Below are 19,813 nucleotides of genomic sequence, written 5' to 3'. Positions count from 1 at the left end.
CAACCAGCACACAATGCCCTGGAGCATTAGATTAGATTATACTATATTTATTCCAGAGCGGGGGAAATTCCCATATTAATTGTACTTATGATCAGCTGGTCATTTGCTGTACGATTTAACTTCTAGGTATATTGTGTTGTCTCTCTGGATCATCTGAGCAGGTTGAGATTCTTAGACCCTTGTGTGACGAATAATGACAGTGGTTGTACCTTTTATGGCTGTGGCTCTTGTTTGAATTCTCTTGTTTTTTGAAAGCCTGGTAACACTCAATTGTTTCCTGGAGCTGTCAAACCTATTATGTAATCACGGTTGAATCTCCATAAGTGAATATTAAAATTTTTAATCCTGTATTTGGTGGATCCACCCTACAGGGGTGTGTCCCCATTGGCTAATAAATATTTGGAGTACGTCATAGGGACAGATAAGTGCCGGCATGCCAACAATAGACTTAGGAGAACACACAAACAATCTACACAGTGGATTCCTACAAAATTTAAAGTTTTAACTGTTTTTGATGGAGAGATGTGTAAATTTCTGGTGCAGTCAAAACATTTAATTGCATTAATGTCATAGTTAACATGCAATTAATTGCACACTTATTTATTCTTAATGTCTCTTGATTTCTTTTAGTACATTTTATTTTCATTTGAATGCTCTTATCAACATAGAAAAGTGGATCGGCTTTATTGCTTTTGTGTAACTTTTCATTTTTTTTTATTTATAGGCTACTGTAGGCGGGGCAGTTGTCATACAAGTGCATGAACAGGAATTAATTACAAATGATTACAAAAATACAGTACCAATGCAATAATGAATGGGTACAACATGAACTCATGATTTAGGAAACTTCTGCTGGTTTTTAGCCCCAAAGTGGATCAGCTGCTGTGTGATACAGGATGGTTAATATGTAAAGCACGTAGCTCCGTATCATAGATTGGTAATATTAATATATACAGTCTATGCTGCTGTGTGATACAGGATGGTAAATATGTAAAGCACGTAGCTGCGTATCATAGACTAGTAATATTAGTATATACAGTCTATGCGATGTATGCAGTCCATTCAAGGCAGAGAAATGCGGGACTGTTGTGCTAATCAACGTTAACGTTAGCGATTAGTGTTAGCATAGCAAGCTAGTGATTTATAAAAAGTTTCAGTTAGGAACATGGTTGCAAGTATTTATACACAGGACTGTATAGACCACCTAACAAGACTGTCGTAAGTTTTAAATCAATTATTTAAGCCGAAAATACTTACATTTATGCTAAGGTGACCAGATTTCTCAGACAAAATCCGTGGACATTTTCAGCTCAGAAGCGTATATACCTCCAAAACGCACGTTTTTTTTACTTTTGTCAAATTTAAAACGGAGACGGACACTAGACCTAGTCCACACCTCAGAGGGGAATATTTCATGATTAAAAAGTCCCAATAGTTCGAGATTAAAAGTCCCAAAATTAAAAGTCCTATTATTTCAAGATAGAAAGTCCTAATATTTCATAATGTTATGTTTACTGAACTACATTTATCTGACAGCTTTTGCTTTATTGCTTCAGGCTTGTTTTTGCAACAGCAGTGTGCAGCGTATCGGCTACAATAAAAAGTACTGAGGAAAGATTTTCCATTGACGTTGATGCAGCAATCAAACGAGATTGCTGCAGTTGGAAGCAGAGAAACTAGCTCCACTGTAAGTTAATGGGACAATTGTCCAGCTTGTATTTACGTACATAAAAGTGCTTGATTTGCTACTGACAGACTCAGATTAATATTCTAAGTGTCTGACGACATTATGGAAAGGATTTCTAAGGAGGACGACCTTCCTGTTAAAGATAAGATCCTTTGTCAAAACACAAAAGTCCGCAAAATAAACAAATCGTAGCGTTCGCTAAACCTACCAGATTCCATGTAAATAATCAGATTATTAGCGTCGGAAAACACTGCTTTCTAAAGCATCTGACCAACGCTGGCTCTGGCTGTCTTAAACCTGTGGGTGTAGGGCGTGCAACTATTGGCTTTGTTTGGTCAGTGTTTTTCTCTTTCATTCCAATATCGGGTCTGTCAGTCACCGTGAAATCCGGACATTTCCGGGCACAGGTTACCAAAATCGGGGACTGGCCCCAGAAACCTGGGACATCTGGTCACCCTATGCTTGTAACAGCATAGCTTGTTTATGTCACACAAACTTAAACAGGGCAAATATACCACTGTAGATTTTAGTTTAAACACTCAAAATTATTCAGCTCATCTGTTGAGGTCTTGTCTGTTTTTTGTAACCACGTTACCAAGGCAAAATTTTGCTGGCCAAAATTTGCGAGGTGACTTGCTGTGTTGAACCCTACCGTGAAGCCCCTTTTAGTGCAATTTTAATATGTATATGATACACCTGTAACAGCATACTCCAATGTCATTATCCAATGTTTGTAGTTTAATTATTAAGATTTTTTAAATCACATGATGCCTATTACAGATTTAGTCTTAATCAAAAACCTTTACATGTATGTATAGTTGAACACCTATTTTAAATGTAACACATTTTCATTAAACTTATTAACTTTATTTTATATATGAAGAATGGTATGACCATTCATGTTATCAGTTGCACCACAATGCACTTCAAATTAAAGCAAATACTGCAGGGGCTCAGTTGTAGAACTTCAGCCTCACAGAAAGTTGGCACTGCAGAGTTGGATCCCCGGTCCGTGCCAAGCCTTTCTATGTGGCGTTTGCATGTTCTCCCCTTGTTTGCATGGGTTTCCTCCGGGTGCTCTGGTTTCCTCCCACCATAAAGACATGCATGCTAGGTAACTGGGACTACAGTAGAATATTAGCTGACTGGCTAACACTGGCACATTTACAGAAATGGTGACTAATTTGCATTGTTGTAATCCTAAAAAGTCTTGTCACAATGACTTAAGATACAAAAACTCCAAATCTGAAGTCTAGATGGGAATAAAAGGCGTTAACTTACTGACAATTTGACAAATTGATCACAAATGATAGCATTAAATGTGGTGTGTATGCACAATTTAAGAGCAAAAAAATAATTTTAGATTAAGAGAATTTATCACTACAGAGTATGAATTGATACGCTGCAAAACTGCTATGGTGCACAAATGTGCTCCAGGAACAGCGTCAATAAGAAGGCAACTAATGTAGCAGCAGTTGATGCTGTGGAAGTTGTGTTTGGAGCTGCTGTGGAGACGGGGTCGAATGTCACAAAGTGAACATTCGCGCCCGCCACTTGATCCGTGATCCAGGTCTGGAACTCAGACACTCGGGCATAAACCTCGGGAAACCCAGCTAGGGCACAAGGTATTCCAAAACTAGTAATGCCAGCCTGAATCCACATTGAGGATTGTTTGCATTGCAAAGGTCCACCGGAATCCCCCTGGAAACGGAGACAAAACACAAACCTTGACATCATGCTGCTGGTATAATGCACAGAGTGAGACTGGAGTTGTTATAATTGCCAAAGATCCTTTTATACAAGAGCGCAGTGCCAATAATTTGAAAAGGTACTGTCTTCTTAATGGAAATGTATTGTTTTGCCGGGGCGACAGATCAGACTCAAACACTAGGCCCAAATCCAAATTGATATATTAAGGGGGGGATGGGGGGAGACAGACGCTGGGGGCTGGGGACAGGGAAGAAGAAGATATAAGATTGCGTCGTCTTGGACGAGGACACTGGGGGAGCCGAGGAGGAAACGCTGGACCTGGGAGTGGAAGCAGAGTGTTAGGAGGGGTGCAAGAGGTGAAGCCAGCTGACCAGAGAAGGAAAAATTGAGTGGAGATTTTAACTGCAACGAGGAACAAGGGGTAAGTCAACATACAACACGGAGGCTCAACACTCCAGACAAGCTTGTGAGATTTTAGGCGTGCAGTCAGCTGGTGGCAGGGGGGAAGGAGGAAACTGCAGGGACAAACTGGGCAGGCCGACAGAAAACGAACAACAGTTATAGGCAGATCAACCCAGGCCGGCACAACACGGAACCTCCCCCGATACGGCAACAGCTCCGTTACTATGTAAATATATAACAAAAGCAGTGATTGTCCCTCAAAACAGCATGCAAAATACACGTTGCATGTCTTACATTGGCGCCGCATACCGACACAGGCAGCGGCGGCACGGCAACACATCAACACTGGCAGCATGGCAACTCGGCCGGCAAACAGACAACAGGCGATGCAGCCTGTAACACCTCTTTGAACTAAACAAAAGTTCTTTTTCTTTTTTTTTTTTTTCTCTCTTTCAGAGAAACATTCTCTGCAGATGTGAGAAATGGGTACGCATCAGTGACAAACGGCTTACCACCGGTTGTATGCAAGCTTACTCAGGTAATCACAATTCTTAGGTCTTATCAGAATCTCTGCCACAGAATGTTGGATAAAGCAGCACGCTTAACCTGCAGAATTAATAGAAAACGGGAGCATGACAAAGACTGACTTAAAAAGGCAGAAAATCCGATGAAACCGAGCAAAGGCCCTGGAGCAGTGGCTGGAGGCCAGGTGAGTATGGCAGTGCGGGTGCTGATCAAGGCAAACATTCCCAAGAACAGCTGTCCGGTAAGAGTAACTTGCAGGAAAATAATGCTGCTAGGACGCTACCGTTAGCATCCACGTGCATACCAGCGCAGCAGAATAGCTGCTTAACAGGAACAACACAAAGGTTGTCCATTACCTCCCCGGAAAGACAATGGCTGCTACTGACACGAGCCGTTAAAGCCGAGTTAACGTGCGCCATTGCACTCTTTGCCTGCAACGACAGCGGAATAGCACAGGGAGAAACATTTTTTAGAGTAAGATTGTGACACCGTGATTGGCCCTTGCAATTGTGTCCAATTGGTTAAGCAGGAAGGTAAACTCCTCCAGTTGATTTAATTTAGGTAAAGCATTGATTAAGCGTTAGGCTATGTTGATGTAGCTTAGCGTAAATTCTTTTAGGAAGACCTAACAGTTATTTTTGACATTTTTAAGGAGGGAAAGCAAATCAAGTCTGTACAGCGGCTTCAAATATGACTACTAACCTGGCATGCTCCTTTGTTCTCTTGTCCTGCACAAATCATTTTGTCAGTGATCTTGCTGTGTTTTTGGTAGGTGAAATTGCACTGCTTTTCTCCAATGACAGGAATCTGAACCTCCTGCAGGGAGTCAAAGGCTGCTTGTGGCTCTGTGGGAGAAGAGACAACATGTCTTCTGACAATGCACAAGCTTTTTGGCCAATTAACATTAATTTGTTCATTTGACAGTGCACCCTGTACCTGAGGGTGATAGAGTGGATTTACAGTCAGGAAATGAGACTAATGCTAGTAAAACTCTATGCTAACATGATTCACACAATTACAATGGTAACACAGTTGCTCCATATGGCCAGGCTCTATATGGTTAGTCTGACTGATTTTCAGTTCCATTAAGCAAATTCAACATAATTCAAGCTCTGGTACTTGCAGACTAACCTGGTTAGTTGTCATATCGCTAAAGAGAACTTTTACTGGATGTCATGCCCTTTTCAAAACTGGTGACCCCGTTTTAAGGTGGAGTCTTATGTGATGTATTTATGAACTCGGCAGAGAATTATTTTTATTATTGGTAAAGCTTTGCCCTGACACCTATGTTTTGGACGTAAATAACGTAGCGGACTGTGTGAGGTATCCTTGAACTCAGCAAGGAGTTCCCTTTTTATTGGTGATGGTTTGCGGTGTCTGAGTGTCGCAAGGATCGGTGTTCGGTTCACAATTTCTGACCCACGATATGATGCAAACCTTTTTTTTGGGGGGTTTGTAATTTTTCTGCCACATGGCAAAGTTGTCATTGATTACATCCAAGGTTGCAACACAGTAATACAACAGATACCTAATTGATTTCAATGTTTAATCTAACACAAAGATTCTGTTGTACCTTTAAAATGTTTCCAAAAATCATTTCAGTGCTTCATTAACTCGTTGGAATGAGCCATAAGAATATTGGTAACAAATCCCCTCCCCACCTGTAGGGGGGACAAAGTGTTTTGGCGCCTACAGTAAAAGTGCTGGTTGACAAGCCCCAGCCCCAGGGACACCTACATTCCACAGTTAGTTAGTTGTGTGTTTCTGGTCCTGGGACACAGTCTCTGCCTCAGTGGGTTTTTTTTGTCTGTTTTTTTTTTTGCTCTTTACCTTCCAAACTAAATTTAAAAAAAAAAAATGTCTGCTTGCATGAGCTTGAATTGACTTTAATGAAACCGTTTTAGCCCTGTCTGACTTATTAGGTTCATTTAAAATCAGGTGTTGGACTTAAACAGCGCTTTTTCTTATGATTTATGGAAAAGGCCCACTATGTCCTCTGGGCATGTCATTCTAGCATGCCAATACTTACCATCCTTTCCAAGTCTGCCCCATCCAGTGGCCCAGCAGGGGGTCCTGTTGTGAAACTGGCTGGATTTACTTGCCAAGCAGACAGGTCTGATGTAGTCAGTGAAATTGACAGGGCTTCTAAGCTTCATTAGAGCAATGTCATTGTTATATGGAACATTGTTGTAGTCAGGATGGATGATGATCTGGGACACGGTGCTGCTCACTTCATGAGTATTGGGGCCAGACTGAGTCACTCTTCCAAAGTAGAGAATCCATGGACTGATTGAGTTTCTGTACAAAATACAGACTTGACATGAAGAAATGTACTTATTGTATTCATGGTTTGACATGCATGAGTCCTCAGTTCTTAACATGCTCTATGTGACTGTAGGTGAAGATATTGATAGTCCCGCTTTGCCAGACCCTCCTCCAAATTTTGCTTCAGGAGAGTCAGGGTATTCCACATAGCATTTGGGGATTGACCGGAGTTTAAAATGCTCTTAGGTAGCCCAAGGCAATGGCTATCCGGCATAAATGAGTGAAATCTGTCTGATTTAGCGATGGCAACGGAGCAATCCAGGAAGGGAAGACAAGGATATAGACTAAGCTGGTGAGGCCCTTAAGAGAGAGAGAGAGAGAGAGAGAGAGATATATATATATATATATATATATATATATGCTTGCTATACAAACATACTTACTGCTGTTACCTCATGTCTCAAAGTAGGAAGTAGTAACATTCAACCTGTACAAATACTGACCCGTGGTCGCTGGCTTGCCACGCAGAGCTTTTCCTGTAGCCTATGTAAGTGGCCTGAAGTTTATACTTGTATGTTGGTGTGTGCGTCAATCGTTGAATAGAATAGCAGGGCTGGCGTGTGTGTGTGTGTGTGTGTGTGTGTGTGTGTGTGTGTGGTAAAGCAAGTGAGAGTGACAGCAATTAGCTTTGGCACAATTGGCAACTCTAGGGTCCTAGTGAGAGAGCTAAATGTCTCCTCTGTGCTTGCTGACCACAGATCTGTAACAGGAAAGGTTAATAGAAGGAAGTGCTATTCTTAGAGCTTCTCTGGCCAGTTTTGTTGTAATACACTTCATATTTAAGTAATACAGCTGAAGCTCATTTATTTTATTCATCTAAGTAAAGATGGACCTGAATTACACTTTTCTACATCAATTATACAATTGTTTAATCAGAACAACAAAGCTGTTACTGTATCACTAAATTTCAGTCCCTCCAGTTTTTATATATAAGTTTGTCATTTGCTGACACTTTCAATATATCCTACTAGTCTGTGACAGAAATGGCTCTTTTCCTCTTTTAGTGCAATGCAGGCACTGTTAATGGTGCATGAGAGATAATATTTGGAAAACTATGTTCCTCTGCCTTTTCCTGATGCTCCTAATGGCATTTACAAGTTTTCACCTAACCCGATGAAACTCAATTAAGACGAGTGTACTGATGAGAAACTGTTTATCTGTAAAATGAGAGTTGTTTTATCTGTTAAAACAGCTCTTATGACTGTTGTAGACATGTCTGTGTGCGCATTGCAGCCATACTGAAAAAATATACTTTTGTAAGAAAAAAGGTGGACTCCTTTTTTAATGAGTTGAACCAGGCAATGCCTACCCATTGTATGTAAGCTACAAGTGAAGAGTGACTTTATCATAAGGTTACCTATCAGTTTGGTAAGGCAACAGATGCAGGTGCTATAAGGTTCTCTTACATTAGGATGCAGTGGGCTGCTGTGAGTACCCACTGGTCACTGATGAGGGTCCCTCCACAGACGTGTAGGTCTAAACCTGGGACACTGTAGTGTACGCTGACCTGCCAGGGCCATGCCCCAGCTGTGGCATTCACACCGCCCACTATCCTTTTGTTCAGAGTTGCCAGTCCACAATCTGACAGAGCTTAGAAATACGCATCAGTAAAAGTACAATAAAGTGAAGCTGATTTATGTGTGAAGTGTTTTTTATTTGTAGCTGTATTCATTGTTACAGTGTATCTCTGAACTATGACTGCTTACCCTGAGCCTTTGACCCTGTAGGAAAGCAAGATAAGGAAGACATAAGTTACATCACTTTGTTAATGGTGTTAGACCAATCAAATCGAAGATGGAAGGCCAGACTTTTTTTCTTCCAACGGGTGTGTTGACAGTTGACACTTCCTCAGTATTAACCAAATAGTCATTAGAAGCAGGTTATTATCTTAGAAATAAGATTACTTGAAAGTAACCACTTCAGAAAACACTAATAGTTTACAAGTATTTAATTATTGATTTTCAGAAATTTCAAATAATCATTCAATTTTTGACATATACAATAGTTACATTGGACAAATCCAGATGCATTACTTGAGTGTTTAGCATGCATGCAAATTTTCAGCACCTGTTGAACAGCAAAAACTGTAGTGTGTGTATATATGTATGTCTTTTATTATATATATATATATATATAGTTATAAATATTTATATATATAATATATATCCCCTAATAAAAGGGAATGAAAACGTTCAAGAATATTAAAAGTGCAAAAGGAAGAAATGTATAAAACAATTAATATTAATTACATGCTTAAGCTATAAGGAAAATGGCACTTGATCAGACATAACAATTACAGGTCTGTACAAACAGCCATGCAATAAGTCATGTCTTTGTCAAAACGGCTCCAAATATGAGCTGAGCTTTGTGGACATTTTAACTTGCAACCTACTACAACCCAGCACCTCTGGATCAAAATCTCTAATATTAACAAACTTACAGAGGATGTTTTGGGTTGAAATAGTCATTAAATCGGTAACTCAGTAGAAAGCCTCACCTTGCCCTGTGAGGACTACACACATCAGTATCCATCCTGTCCTGGCTGCCATCTTCAGCGGTCGCTAACTTTTTTCCGTAAGTTAAGCAGAGTTATATACACTCGCCACTGTTGCACTAGGCCACTCCCTCCCTTCTGTTTATGATTCCAGTTTCCATAATAAAACTTTCAGGTTTGGCCACATCACTTCACCATTTACACTAAACAGCTTGCGGTCCAGTTACATTGGCGAAAAATGCTACTTTACTAACTTAATAACCACGACAACAAATACTGTTTCAACTTTATACCCTTGAGGGCCTCAGTTTCCTTTGCCGTTGTAACAAGTAGGATTCTGAACTGAAGAGCACCAGAAGGACACTTTGTACACACCCAAGCAGCACTCCATGCAGACCGTGACCCTGGAGCAGTCCTTTGTCACACAAGGAAGGGACTCTATTTGGTCGTCAAATCAGGGCCCGTTTAAATATTCTGGAGCACACAGCAGTTAAGCAGTCAAAAGTCACAGCAATTTGCTGATTTAGTCAGGCACTCTAATCTGTCACCAACAGTTGATTTCAGCAACTACAAGTAGCACAGCTAGTGCTCTTGTTGGAACGTTATATATCAGCACAACTATTAAAGCTTTTGTCATTACTCTGTGACTTTGAACTTTTTTTTTTTTTTTAAAGACGACAGTGTGGGTCTGTTACACATTAGACCTTCTATTGTGTTAACATGAGGTCATGTTTGGATAAAACTACCTTCAGATTAACAGAACACATGCTAAATGTGCAAGGATATTAGCTTGAGCATACATCTGAAAACGCTCTTTATCTTCTAATAAATCATGAACAATATGATGGCTGAGATATTCTCATCTCACAAGGGCAGTACTAGATAAAAATCAGGAAAATACAAATTTCCTGTCTACTTCTAACATCATAATATTGCTCTTATTTGTGTATACCTAATATTTTATACGGAGTATTTGATCCCCTACTGATTTCGTAAGTTTGCCCACTGACAAAAATGATTGGTCTTAATGGAACAGTGAGAGACAGAATAACAAGGAAAACAGAAGTCAAATGTTACAAATTGATTTCGCATTTTAATGAGCAAAATAAATATTTGACCCCCCTCTCAATCACAAAGATTTTTGGCTCCCATGTGTCTTTTATGCAGGTAACAAACTGAGATTAGAGCACACTCTTAAAGGGCGTGCTCCTAATATCAGTTGGTTACCTGTATAAAAGACACCTGCCCACAGAAGCAATCAATCACATTCCCAACTATCCACCATAGCCAAGACCAAAGAGCTCTCCAAGGATGTCAGGGACAATATTGTAGACCTACACAAGTCTGGAATGGGCTACAAGACCATTGCCAAGGAGCTTGGTGAGAAGGAGCAGTTGGTGCGGTTATTCCCAAATGGAAGAATTGCAAGAACTATCAATCTCCCTCTGCCTGGGGCACCATGCAAGATCTCACCTCATTGAGTTGCAGCGATCATGAGAACAGTGAGGAATTACACGGGGTATCTTGTCAAGTATCTCAAGGCAGCCAGGATCCTGCAGCGCCCGCAAGGTCCCTCTGCTCAAGAAAGCACATATGTGTCCATCTGAATCATTCAGATGTTCATTGGCAAACTTCAGAGGACAACTGGGTGAAAGTGTTGTGATCACATGAGACAAAATGGAGCTCTCTGGCATTATTTCAACTCGCCGTGTTTGGAGGAGGAATGTTGCCTGTGACCCCCAAGAACACCATCCCCACATCACACATGGAGATGGCAACATGCTTTGGGAGTGTTTTTTTTTCTGGTAAGGGGACAGGACAACTTCACCGCATCAAAGGGATGATGGACTGATTCCATAAAAGATTCTGTATCATTCTTAATGGCATGCCCTGCATTTGCATAAGGGGTCTCGCATAAGTGCCATGTACCGTCAAATCTTGGGTGTGAACCTCCTTCCGTCAGCCAGGGCATTGAAAATGGGTTGTGGATGGGTATTCCAGCATAACAATGACACACAACCAAGGCAACCAAGGAGTGGCTCAAGAAGAAGCACATTAAGGTCCCGGAGTTGCCTAGCCAGTCTCCAGACATTAATCCCATAGAAAATCTGTGGAGGGGCTGAAGGTTTGAGTTGCCAAACGACAGCCTCAAAACCTTAATGACGTGAAGTTCTGCAAAGAGGAGTGGGACAAAATCCCTCTTGAAATGTGTGCAAACCTGGTGGCCAACTATAAGAAATGTCTGACCTCTGTGATCCCAACAAGGGTTTTGCTACCAAGTATTAAGGCTGAATTTAATTTCTCTGTCTTATCCCTTCCCCTTGGTTTGGCGCATTCACGCGGGACCTAGTGCTGTCAAATTACTCTTTCTGAACAAGGGCTAGGGCTAAGATGAAGGGGTGTATACCCCTTGAAACCAAGTGAGGACTCAAGCTAACTTGCAAACAAGGGCAATTGCAAACAACAATGGCTGCCACATCGACAAGACCCATAAATGTACTGTATTTGTCTTAATTAAATAACTGTCTTTTGTGGTCTATACAGTCCTGGGCATATTTACTTGCAACCATGTTCTTAACTGAAACTTTTTTTTAAATTGCAAGCTTGCTATTCTAATCGTTGATTTGCACAACAGTGCCACATTTCTCTGCCTTGAATGGACTGTATACATAGTGTGTGTTACATCGCTGTGTGCTTTACATGTACCGCATTGTATCACACAGGAGGACACAGCAACTTTTGGGCTGAAAACAATTTGGAAGTTTATTAAATCATATGTTCATGTTGTACCCATTCATTATTGCACTGGTACTGTATTGTGTACTGTAATTCCTTTTCATGCAATGTCTTGCCTCGGAAAAAAATTAAAGGTGAGATAAAATAAATTCGAAGCTACTAATTGACACTGTACAGTCGCACCAGTAGACTAGGATTTTAATAATTACTTTTATGACTCCTATGTTGCAATTTAAGAAATGTTTTTAAATAATGCAATAGGCCTTTTAGAGCTAAAGTGGGGCTCGAATTTTTGGGCACCCTAGGTAAAAAGATGATCAATATGCATAAGGAAGTCAAGAAAATATGGAACATTTTTTAAAAGGCATCAAATGACAGATTATACATTTGTATATTATGTCACAAAGTTACATTATTTCCATCATTTACACTTTCCAAACAGAAAACAAAATTGCATCTGCAAAAGCTTACGCACCCTGCAGAGTTTCTAGCTTGCACCGCCCCCTTTGGAAAGCTGAGACCCGACTGTGTCATGGATTGTTCTCAATCATCGTCTGGAAAGACCAGACGATGTCAATCTTTTAAGGTTTTAAATGCCCAGACTCATCTGACCTTGCCCCAACAATCGGCACCAAAATTATTCTGCACATGACCCCTTTTTTTTTTCTTTTTTTTTAATGGTGAATTTTAACAGGAATTGTAACCTTACGACAAAACAAATTACACTGCCATTTTTAATTGTTCTAGTAAAGACATTCCCTAAACATGTTATCTCAGTTATTTGAAATTGAAATAAAGACAATATTTGCTAATAGATAATGAGGTAAAATTTTATTTCAAAATTGTTTTAAAAACTCCAAACAACTCACGGGTCAGTTTGACCCGAGGGATACGAGGGTCCCAAAAGTGAAGACAGTACAAGGGTTAAGTACACTCTGGCTCCATATGTATATCTCTGTTTGTTTGCCTTTTGGCCATCAAGCCTTCTTCAAATCAACAATTAGCTTGAAGAGAAGAAGTCTATCTTCAGGGATAAGCACCTCACTAGAACCCTTGATGTGCATTACTTTTCTATACTAGCCAACCCACACAGGATAATGTGTTGCTTATGCAACATTCTAAGCTAACATTGCTAACAACATGCTTTGTCTGTGTAACTTATGCGTTTTACCCTTTTTCTCTTTTACTCCCATGGACTTTGTATGTTTACCATAATTGCAACCTAAAGATCAAAATGGATAAGACCGCTCTTGAATATTACAGATATAACACATTTGTGTTTTATCTACATTGTATCTGTAACTGACTTACCTATTGGGAAAAGTTTGCATTAACTCATCTCTTTGTAAGATCTGTGTCATCTTTCAATGTAACATTGATTCTGTTTCACCTGGAATTGCTTATTTAAAAAATTGTAAGTAGTTTATGCTGAAAAAAGGTTTGGACTCCCCCACAAAACATCCCTTTGGTCAATAAGGTTAAAGACGCTTCATTCAATTCAATTTTAACTATAGTATCAATTCATAACAAGAGTTGTCTCAAGACACAGAGAGTGGGTCTAGACCACACTCGAGAATTTACAACGACCCAACACTTCTAGTAGTTTTCCTCCAGAGCAAGCAACAGTGAGACAGTGGCGAGGAAAATCTTCCTTTTAGGCAGAAACCTCGGACAGACCCGAGCTCTTGGTAGAGAGTGTCTGATGGGCCGGTTGGGGTTAGAATAAAGACTGGAAATAACAAAAATAGTAGTTTGTTGCTGTTCTTCTTAGTAGTTCCATGCATAGCAGGTCACTGTGCAGCATTACAAGGCACAGCAAGACGTGGCAGGGCACCGCAGAGCGTAGCAGGATGAACATGGCATCGCAGAACGTGTAGCGGGACCACGGCAACAGCTGCTACCAGGATTTTGGATCCTCCCTGATCCAAAGAAACATGCTGGGCGAAAAAGAACATAAGGACTCTGGGGAATGACTCAAAATATAGTTCTCCGTGCTCAAAACATACAACGTTCAGGTATGAGGCACATTTAACGGCGTACAATAAGGAAGTTTAATCAGTCTTTTAGTTTTATTTAGTTGCTTGTTCTTAGTATCCACTTCCTATTTTTCACGGACCCTCATATGTTCATTATATGAAGAGGTGGAAAGTAACTCTGTGTAACTGCCTGTAAAATCTTCACAGCAGCACCTCCTTTTAGAGACTAATGAAACTTGTTTCTATCCTGTCTGTTGTGACACATTTTTAAACATTTTTATTGTTAGGTGGAATAATCCCAGGTGAAGGTTGACTTTCCAGTAAGATTACGGATTTATCAGTCAACAATATGTTTGGTTTGTCAGTGCATAAATGCAAGATGCTGAACATTTTAGAACACCTTTTTAGATTTCTGGATATGTCAGACACAAAACTGGTACAGTCCTGCTGTCTCTAGCAGTTGAATTTGTTTACACACTGTACATACATTAAAAAAAAACTGTTCACTTGTGCTACCGTTTTCTAGTGGGACATTATGGTCTATACATGGAAATGTTCATTCTGTCTTAGCGTCATATTTTTGCCAAAGTATGATTTAGTCTGTTTATGTTTCAATCCAAACTAATGTTGAGCTAGAGCAGGCGTGTGCAAAGGCAAGGTACATTATGTACAGTCAAAGCCCGCATGTATTAAGCAAACTCAGTGCCCTACACGCTATTCTAATTTATCATTCTTTTAAGTTATGACAAATAAAGAAATTTCATGTGACATTTCCAATGTTTTAATCAATGCTTGAGCCCTGATGTAATATTACAGTGTGTTATACTTAACCTTAACCGTAATGATCATGCATGCAACATGCAACCTTTACCCCCATCACTGGTAATACCAATACAAGCAGTTCCAACTCTGGCTAAATCCATTAATTTCATTTTCAAACAGATGTTTATTGTCTTCTTTATTAGCTTTAGTGTATAGTGGTGCAACTGATAACATGAATGGCTTTATGCCATATTTCTGAAAGATTATTGGTATTTCAGAGGAGATGCACAATATGTTGAATGAAGTTTGTGTTACATTAAAACAGGCCAATAGTAAATGATTAAGTGAAATTCAAAAAACTGTTGCAACAGAGACAAGACCATGCTTCAGCGTTAAACTTTCACCACACAAACTCCGCTATAATCATCATGTTATAAACATAATCTTTGTAATGTGATTCTAAAAGACAAGAGAACCCACAACAACAGAAGAAGAAACTGAGAAGTTTTAAATTGAAACCTTTGCTATGGACCTACAATGTGCTGCAGGAACACTGTCACTAAGATGACAACCAATGGAAGTTCAGTTGCAACGGTTGATGCCATGAAAGTCAGGTTTGGCGCTGCTGTGGAAGTCGCGTTTGGCGCTGCTGTGGAAGTCGCATTTAGTGCTGCTGTGGAAGTTGCGTTTGGCGCTGCTGTGGAAGTTGCGTTTGGCGCTGCTGTGGTTGCATTTCCAGTGACGGAGCTGCGACACACAAAGCTGTTGTCCTGGTCGGTGCCACTGGATCTGAAGGTCACAAAGTGAACATTTGCGACCATCACTTGATTCGTGATCCAAGTCTGGAACTCAGACACTCGGGAATAAACCTCAGGGAAACCAGCTAGGGCACAAGGTATTCCAAAACTAGTAATGCCAGCCTGGATCCACATTGTGGATTGTTTGCATTGCAAAGGTCCACCACCATCCCCCTGAAAACGGAGACAAAAACTTACTTAATGCTGCAAAATGAGACTATAGTAGCCTTATTTAGCCTAGCACTTTCTCACTGACAACACTGAAACAAATCAAAAGCTGCAGCTGTTTCAACTAAAACAAGAATTGATTATTTTAACCTGGCATGCTCCTTTTGTTCTCTTGTCCTGCACAAATCATTTTGTCAGTGATGTTTAATCCTTGCATTGGGCTGTAGTTGCAACTGCACTGCTTATTTCCAATGACAGGAATCTGAACCTCCTTCAGTGAGTCAGAGAGGTTGGTGTCTGTGGGAGAGAGGGAAGGAAATAGTTTTTACTTTTGTTGCACAGTTTTAAGATTTTTATTTTTATTTTTTGCGGCAAATCTCTTGTCAAAAGTTTGTTGTTTAGAGCCCAACTAGACCTTGTAGAGTTTTCTGATAATGCAATAAACGTGTACGTATGTACTGTACTTCCTGTACCATATGCATTAATTTGTTCATGAGACCCTGTGCGTGAGTTGTTAACTGTGCGTTAGAACAAGAGGCCGGTAGAGGATTAGTTGCCAGGAAACTAGATCAGAATCTACAATAATGCTGGCAGTTCTATAAAGCTTATAGTCGATGCGGTGTTCCGGGCGCAAGGTGCGCACGCTATAAAATGTTGTCAATGACTGCTGTCCTCTGTGCGTTGTTATGAAAACCCACCCAACTTCTAGGCAAGCTTGCAACCACAAGTAGCACAGGTGTTGCCCTTGTTGGTGCATTATCTATCTGCTGTCTTGTTATTGTTGCTGTATGATTTTAGTAGAATTTTTAGTTTTTCCGTGAGCATGTTACAGCTAAGTAAACTCACACAGGCTGGTGGTCTGAAAGGTTGCTGGGACAACGTTCTAAGCTAAAACTTCAAATTACTGTTTGTCAAAGTAACTGCTGTGTGTTTGACTCTTTTCACTTATGGACTGGTGTATGTTTACCAGAGTCATTATAACCTCAAGGTCAAAATGGGTTAACTGAACCAAATGTCGACAATGCAATGGTACAAGTTTTACCTCAGCTTTTTGAATAGGCCTATTATAGACATAACTAACATGTATGTGTTTATGTGCATTGTAGCCCCAGAAAACAAATTCTACTATTCTAACTACTGTAATAATGACATAAAACAGACAATGGCTACCAATTGTGTGTTGCCTAATAGAGAAGAGTGAGATTGTTCTATAGGGGTTCCCATCATCAAGTTCAGTCAGACAACAGATACAGGTGCACTTACAATATGATGCAGTCAGCTGCTGTGAGTACCCACTGGTCACTGATGAGGGTCCCTCCACAGATGTGAGACGCTGCAAAATTAATATGCATGCTGACCTGCCAGGGCCATGCCCCAGCTGTGGCATTCTAACCACCCACTATCCTTGTGTTCAGAGGTGCCAGCCCACAATCTGACAAAGCAAAGATATCTGTGTGTCAATACACATTAAGTTAATTAGACTGTATCATATGTAAACCTAAAAGTGTTTTAACTGTGTAGCTGTGTTCATTGGTACAGTGTGTGACGGGTATACATGACGTGGGACTGTGCTTACCCTGAGCCTTTGACCCTGTAGGAAAGAGATGAAGAGTTGGTGACATTGGTATGACTCAGTGTTTGTGTGTTTTAATGTTGTTAGACCTAACAAACCTGTCCATGGATGGAAGTATTAATGAACAGGACACAAACTCTTTTATGTGAACACACGCGTCGCTGGATTGGGAAACCCTGGGTTGACTGAACCAGGGTAACCACCGTCATGACACAGCGGGGCCGCGGTTGTTGGGTAAAGTCAGGTAACTGAAATAAAACCAGGGCATGTTGATTCATAGTACAGGCCTCGGGTCTTATACAGGAAACAGACAGGGTCAGACCAGGGTAACCTGACTCGGTTAAACGCTTCTTTTCTCAATAACTCACTACGCCAACATTTGAATATGTTTTTACATTTATTAGTATTGATTGATTAGTGGGCGATGCTTTTACGCCGGTTGATATCTAATCTCCAACATAACCTGCTCCCAGCCAGGACGATTGAACCCACTGTTGCACCGAAAGCTGTGATCCATCAGGAACTTTACCAAATATGGGCAGACGATGTGCAACAGCGCCCTGCGGTCAGACAATGGAAGGCAAAGAAGAGCGTCTAAGCAAGTGGCTTAAACATGAATACATTACATCCACGGGTTCAAGATGTATGATTATTTGCAGTTTGTTATTGCTAAAGGAAAAAGAGTAAACCGGTGGTGACCATATTAACCACCTCAGGCATGTTAACATATGTTCATTTGAACGTAAAAAAAATATTTTAAGGTACTTATTTTTTCTGAAATGTTTCTATTTCTTTGTGACTGCATGCACAGGTTACATTTGTAATAACCTACCTAAAAATAGGCATTCTACTGTAAGGTGAGGTCATACCAGAGGTCACCTTATCTGACAAGTAGCAGCCGTCAGAATGTGTGACCTCACTGTAACTGCTTAATGAAAGGAGTTAAACTTGACCTGAAGTACGGGCTCTGTGATTACTGAAAATAAGAAAATATGTGTCCAGATTAGTGTGAAAAGATGACATAACCACCCCAAACATTATTTTGAAGTTTACATCTTTTTGAGTTACTGAAATAGATTATAGGTTCAATACTGTTTTACCATTGATATTATACTTATGATTAAATATGATATTAATACACTATATTGGAACTTTCTCAGTGTTCCCATCCAAGTGCACAAACGTTCCTTTAGGTGACCCAAATATAGGACAAAAACTGAAAATGTAGTAGCCTGCAATTTCAACCTTACAAACAATTTAGGAACTTGTATATGATTTAAGTGACCATAACTTTCAAATCCATAAGCTATATGACCACCTATCATTCTTCTGTGTAAAAACGCTAATCTAAATATCTCACCTGAGCCTCCCCTATAATGTACGGTCTTGTTAGTCAATTTATAAACATTACTTTATATTACACTAATGATACAATCTCATAAATTGTAATATTAATATTTTGTAAGTATTTAAAACATGTAATTTAACAGTAAAATCATTAAAGTTGAATTAACTATCAACTTACAATTTAGTAAGAATTTAAAAAACTGTTACCAATTATTTTAACTGTTTTAAATGAATCCGTTATTTCAACATAAAATAATCCCAAATATACAAGTACATAATGAAAATTACCATAATGTTGGATCGAAACCTCTCTAACACTGTTAACAAAAACTTAAAGAGAGAGAATGTGTTGGTTTGAATAAACGAGTAACTCAGTGTAAAGGCTCACCTAGCCAACTGAGGATTGCACACATCAGCAGGATCCATCCAGTCCAGGCCTCCATCGTGCGCTGTCACCAACTTCTTGCCTTTAGTAAGTGCAGAGTCCTGCTGATTTAGCTTTTTATGTAGATAGTACAGTGACCCCTCCCTAATCAAAGCCATTTTTCTCGATACGTCAGGCTTACTTTCCTTTCATGAAAAGGGCACATGTGATAACCAACACCTTAGTTAAAAAAAAGCCAAGGAATGCTTTCAGAATCATATTACTAATTGTGTCTGTGTGTGTGTGTGTGTGTGTGTGTGTGTGTGTGTGTGCGTGCCCCATCATCTTGGCATTAAGGCATGTGACCAACACAGCTCCTTTATCAGTGTGGGTGGGGTGCATTGCTGTTTCGATATTTACCGATAATGTGGTTTTCCTTGTTCCTGCTTCGCTGTTTCGGCCTTCATCAGTATGTGATTGTGTTCTTTGGCAACTGATTATCAACACTTTGCCAGGCATTGATGAAAACAACAGCAACAGTATGCTAAACTAACTAGCTTCACATTTTCCGGGCAAATGACAGTGGTGTTGATCTTCTGCATTGCATATCTAGAACAAACTCCCAGAAAACTGCAGGTCCACTGCAACTATTAGTTCATTTAAATTAAGGCTGAAACCTTTTCTGTTTAAAGCTGGTATGATTTCATGTGACAAATTTGATTTATTATAGTTCATTTCTTACACTGCACTTTGTTTAAGCTTGTTTTTATTTTACATTGTCTTTTAATGAATCTTATTTGTTTAACTGCTATTTAATGTTTTATGTAGCACACTTAGAATTGCCCCTTTGGTGCCCCTTCTCTACATCGGAAAGGGCACCAAAGCAAGCGGGGTGGAATCGAACACAGAGTGCGGCTTCTCTACTGGGTGGCCTCCGTGCTTGTGTC

The 19,813-nt window shown here is 40.0% G+C and overlaps 2 protein-coding genes and 3 long non-coding RNA genes across 9 annotated transcripts in view; 3 read left to right on the top strand and 2 right to left on the bottom strand.

The window, feature by feature from the left end:
* The window catches only part of si:ch211-180a12.2, a 30,249-nt gene that overhangs the window by 509 nt on the left and 9,927 nt on the right, over positions 1-19,813 (top strand). The gene's annotated exons all lie outside the window — the stretch shown is intronic.
* Positions 1,648-17,410, top strand: LOC117937351. Its single transcript, XR_004655132.1, has 3 exons — positions 1,648-1,841; positions 3,178-3,181; positions 17,400-17,410. It is a non-coding gene; the product is annotated as an uncharacterized LOC117937351 (long non-coding RNA).
* On the bottom strand, positions 3,076-19,108 carry zgc:123217 (uncharacterized protein LOC641414 homolog). Of its 2 annotated transcripts, none has more exons than XM_034861206.1 (6): positions 9,147-9,351; positions 8,356-8,370; positions 8,056-8,230; positions 6,354-6,622; positions 5,027-5,169; positions 3,076-3,388 (listed from the first exon to the last, which is right to left on the bottom strand). In XM_034861206.1, exons 1-6 carry the CDS (start codon positions 9,196-9,198, stop codon positions 3,101-3,103), a joined length of 942 nt encoding a protein of 313 aa, XP_034717097.1. In that variant the 5' UTR covers positions 9,199-9,351; the 3' UTR covers positions 3,076-3,100. The 2 variants fall into 2 exon arrangements, with proteins under 2 accessions (XP_034717097.1, XP_034717098.1); XM_034861207.1 differs by lacking the exons at positions 8,056-8,230; positions 8,356-8,370; positions 9,147-9,351 and adding exons at positions 16,846-17,014; positions 17,159-17,173; positions 18,891-19,108 and having other exon boundaries at positions 3,081-3,388.
* Positions 8,044-16,975, top strand: LOC117937347. Its single transcript, XR_004655128.1, has 3 exons — positions 8,044-8,119; positions 12,211-12,213; positions 16,913-16,975. It is a non-coding gene; the product is annotated as an uncharacterized LOC117937347 (long non-coding RNA).
* Positions 14,813-15,884, bottom strand: LOC117937346. Its single transcript, XR_004655127.1, has 2 exons — positions 15,733-15,884; positions 14,813-15,588 (listed from the first exon to the last, which is right to left on the bottom strand). It is a non-coding gene; the product is annotated as an uncharacterized LOC117937346 (long non-coding RNA).

The sequence above is a fragment of the Etheostoma cragini genome, chromosome 21, assembly GCF_013103735.1.
Source record: "Etheostoma cragini isolate CJK2018 chromosome 21, CSU_Ecrag_1.0, whole genome shotgun sequence".
Classification (NCBI taxonomy): Eukaryota; Metazoa; Chordata; class Actinopteri; order Perciformes; family Percidae; genus Etheostoma; species Etheostoma cragini.
The sequence above is the reverse complement of the archived record's forward strand: the minus strand, read 5'-3'. Positions and strand labels throughout refer to the sequence as shown.

What these genes read in the sequence shown, in the direction of transcription:
- zgc:123217 (XM_034861206.1), bottom strand. Translation starts at nt 9,198, where the DNA reads ATGGCAGCCAGGACAGGATGGATACTGATGTGTGTAGTCCTCACAGGG. An exon ending in GCAGCCCACTGCATCCTAAT is followed by an intron (nt 6,623 to 8,055) that starts GTAAGAGAACCT and finishes TATTTTGTACAG; the next exon opens with AAACTCAATCAGTCCATGGA. An exon ending in AGAACAAAGGAGCATGCCAG is followed by an intron (nt 3,389 to 5,026) that starts GTTAGTAGTCAT and finishes CTCCGTTTCCAG; the next exon opens with GGGGATTCCGGTGGACCTTT.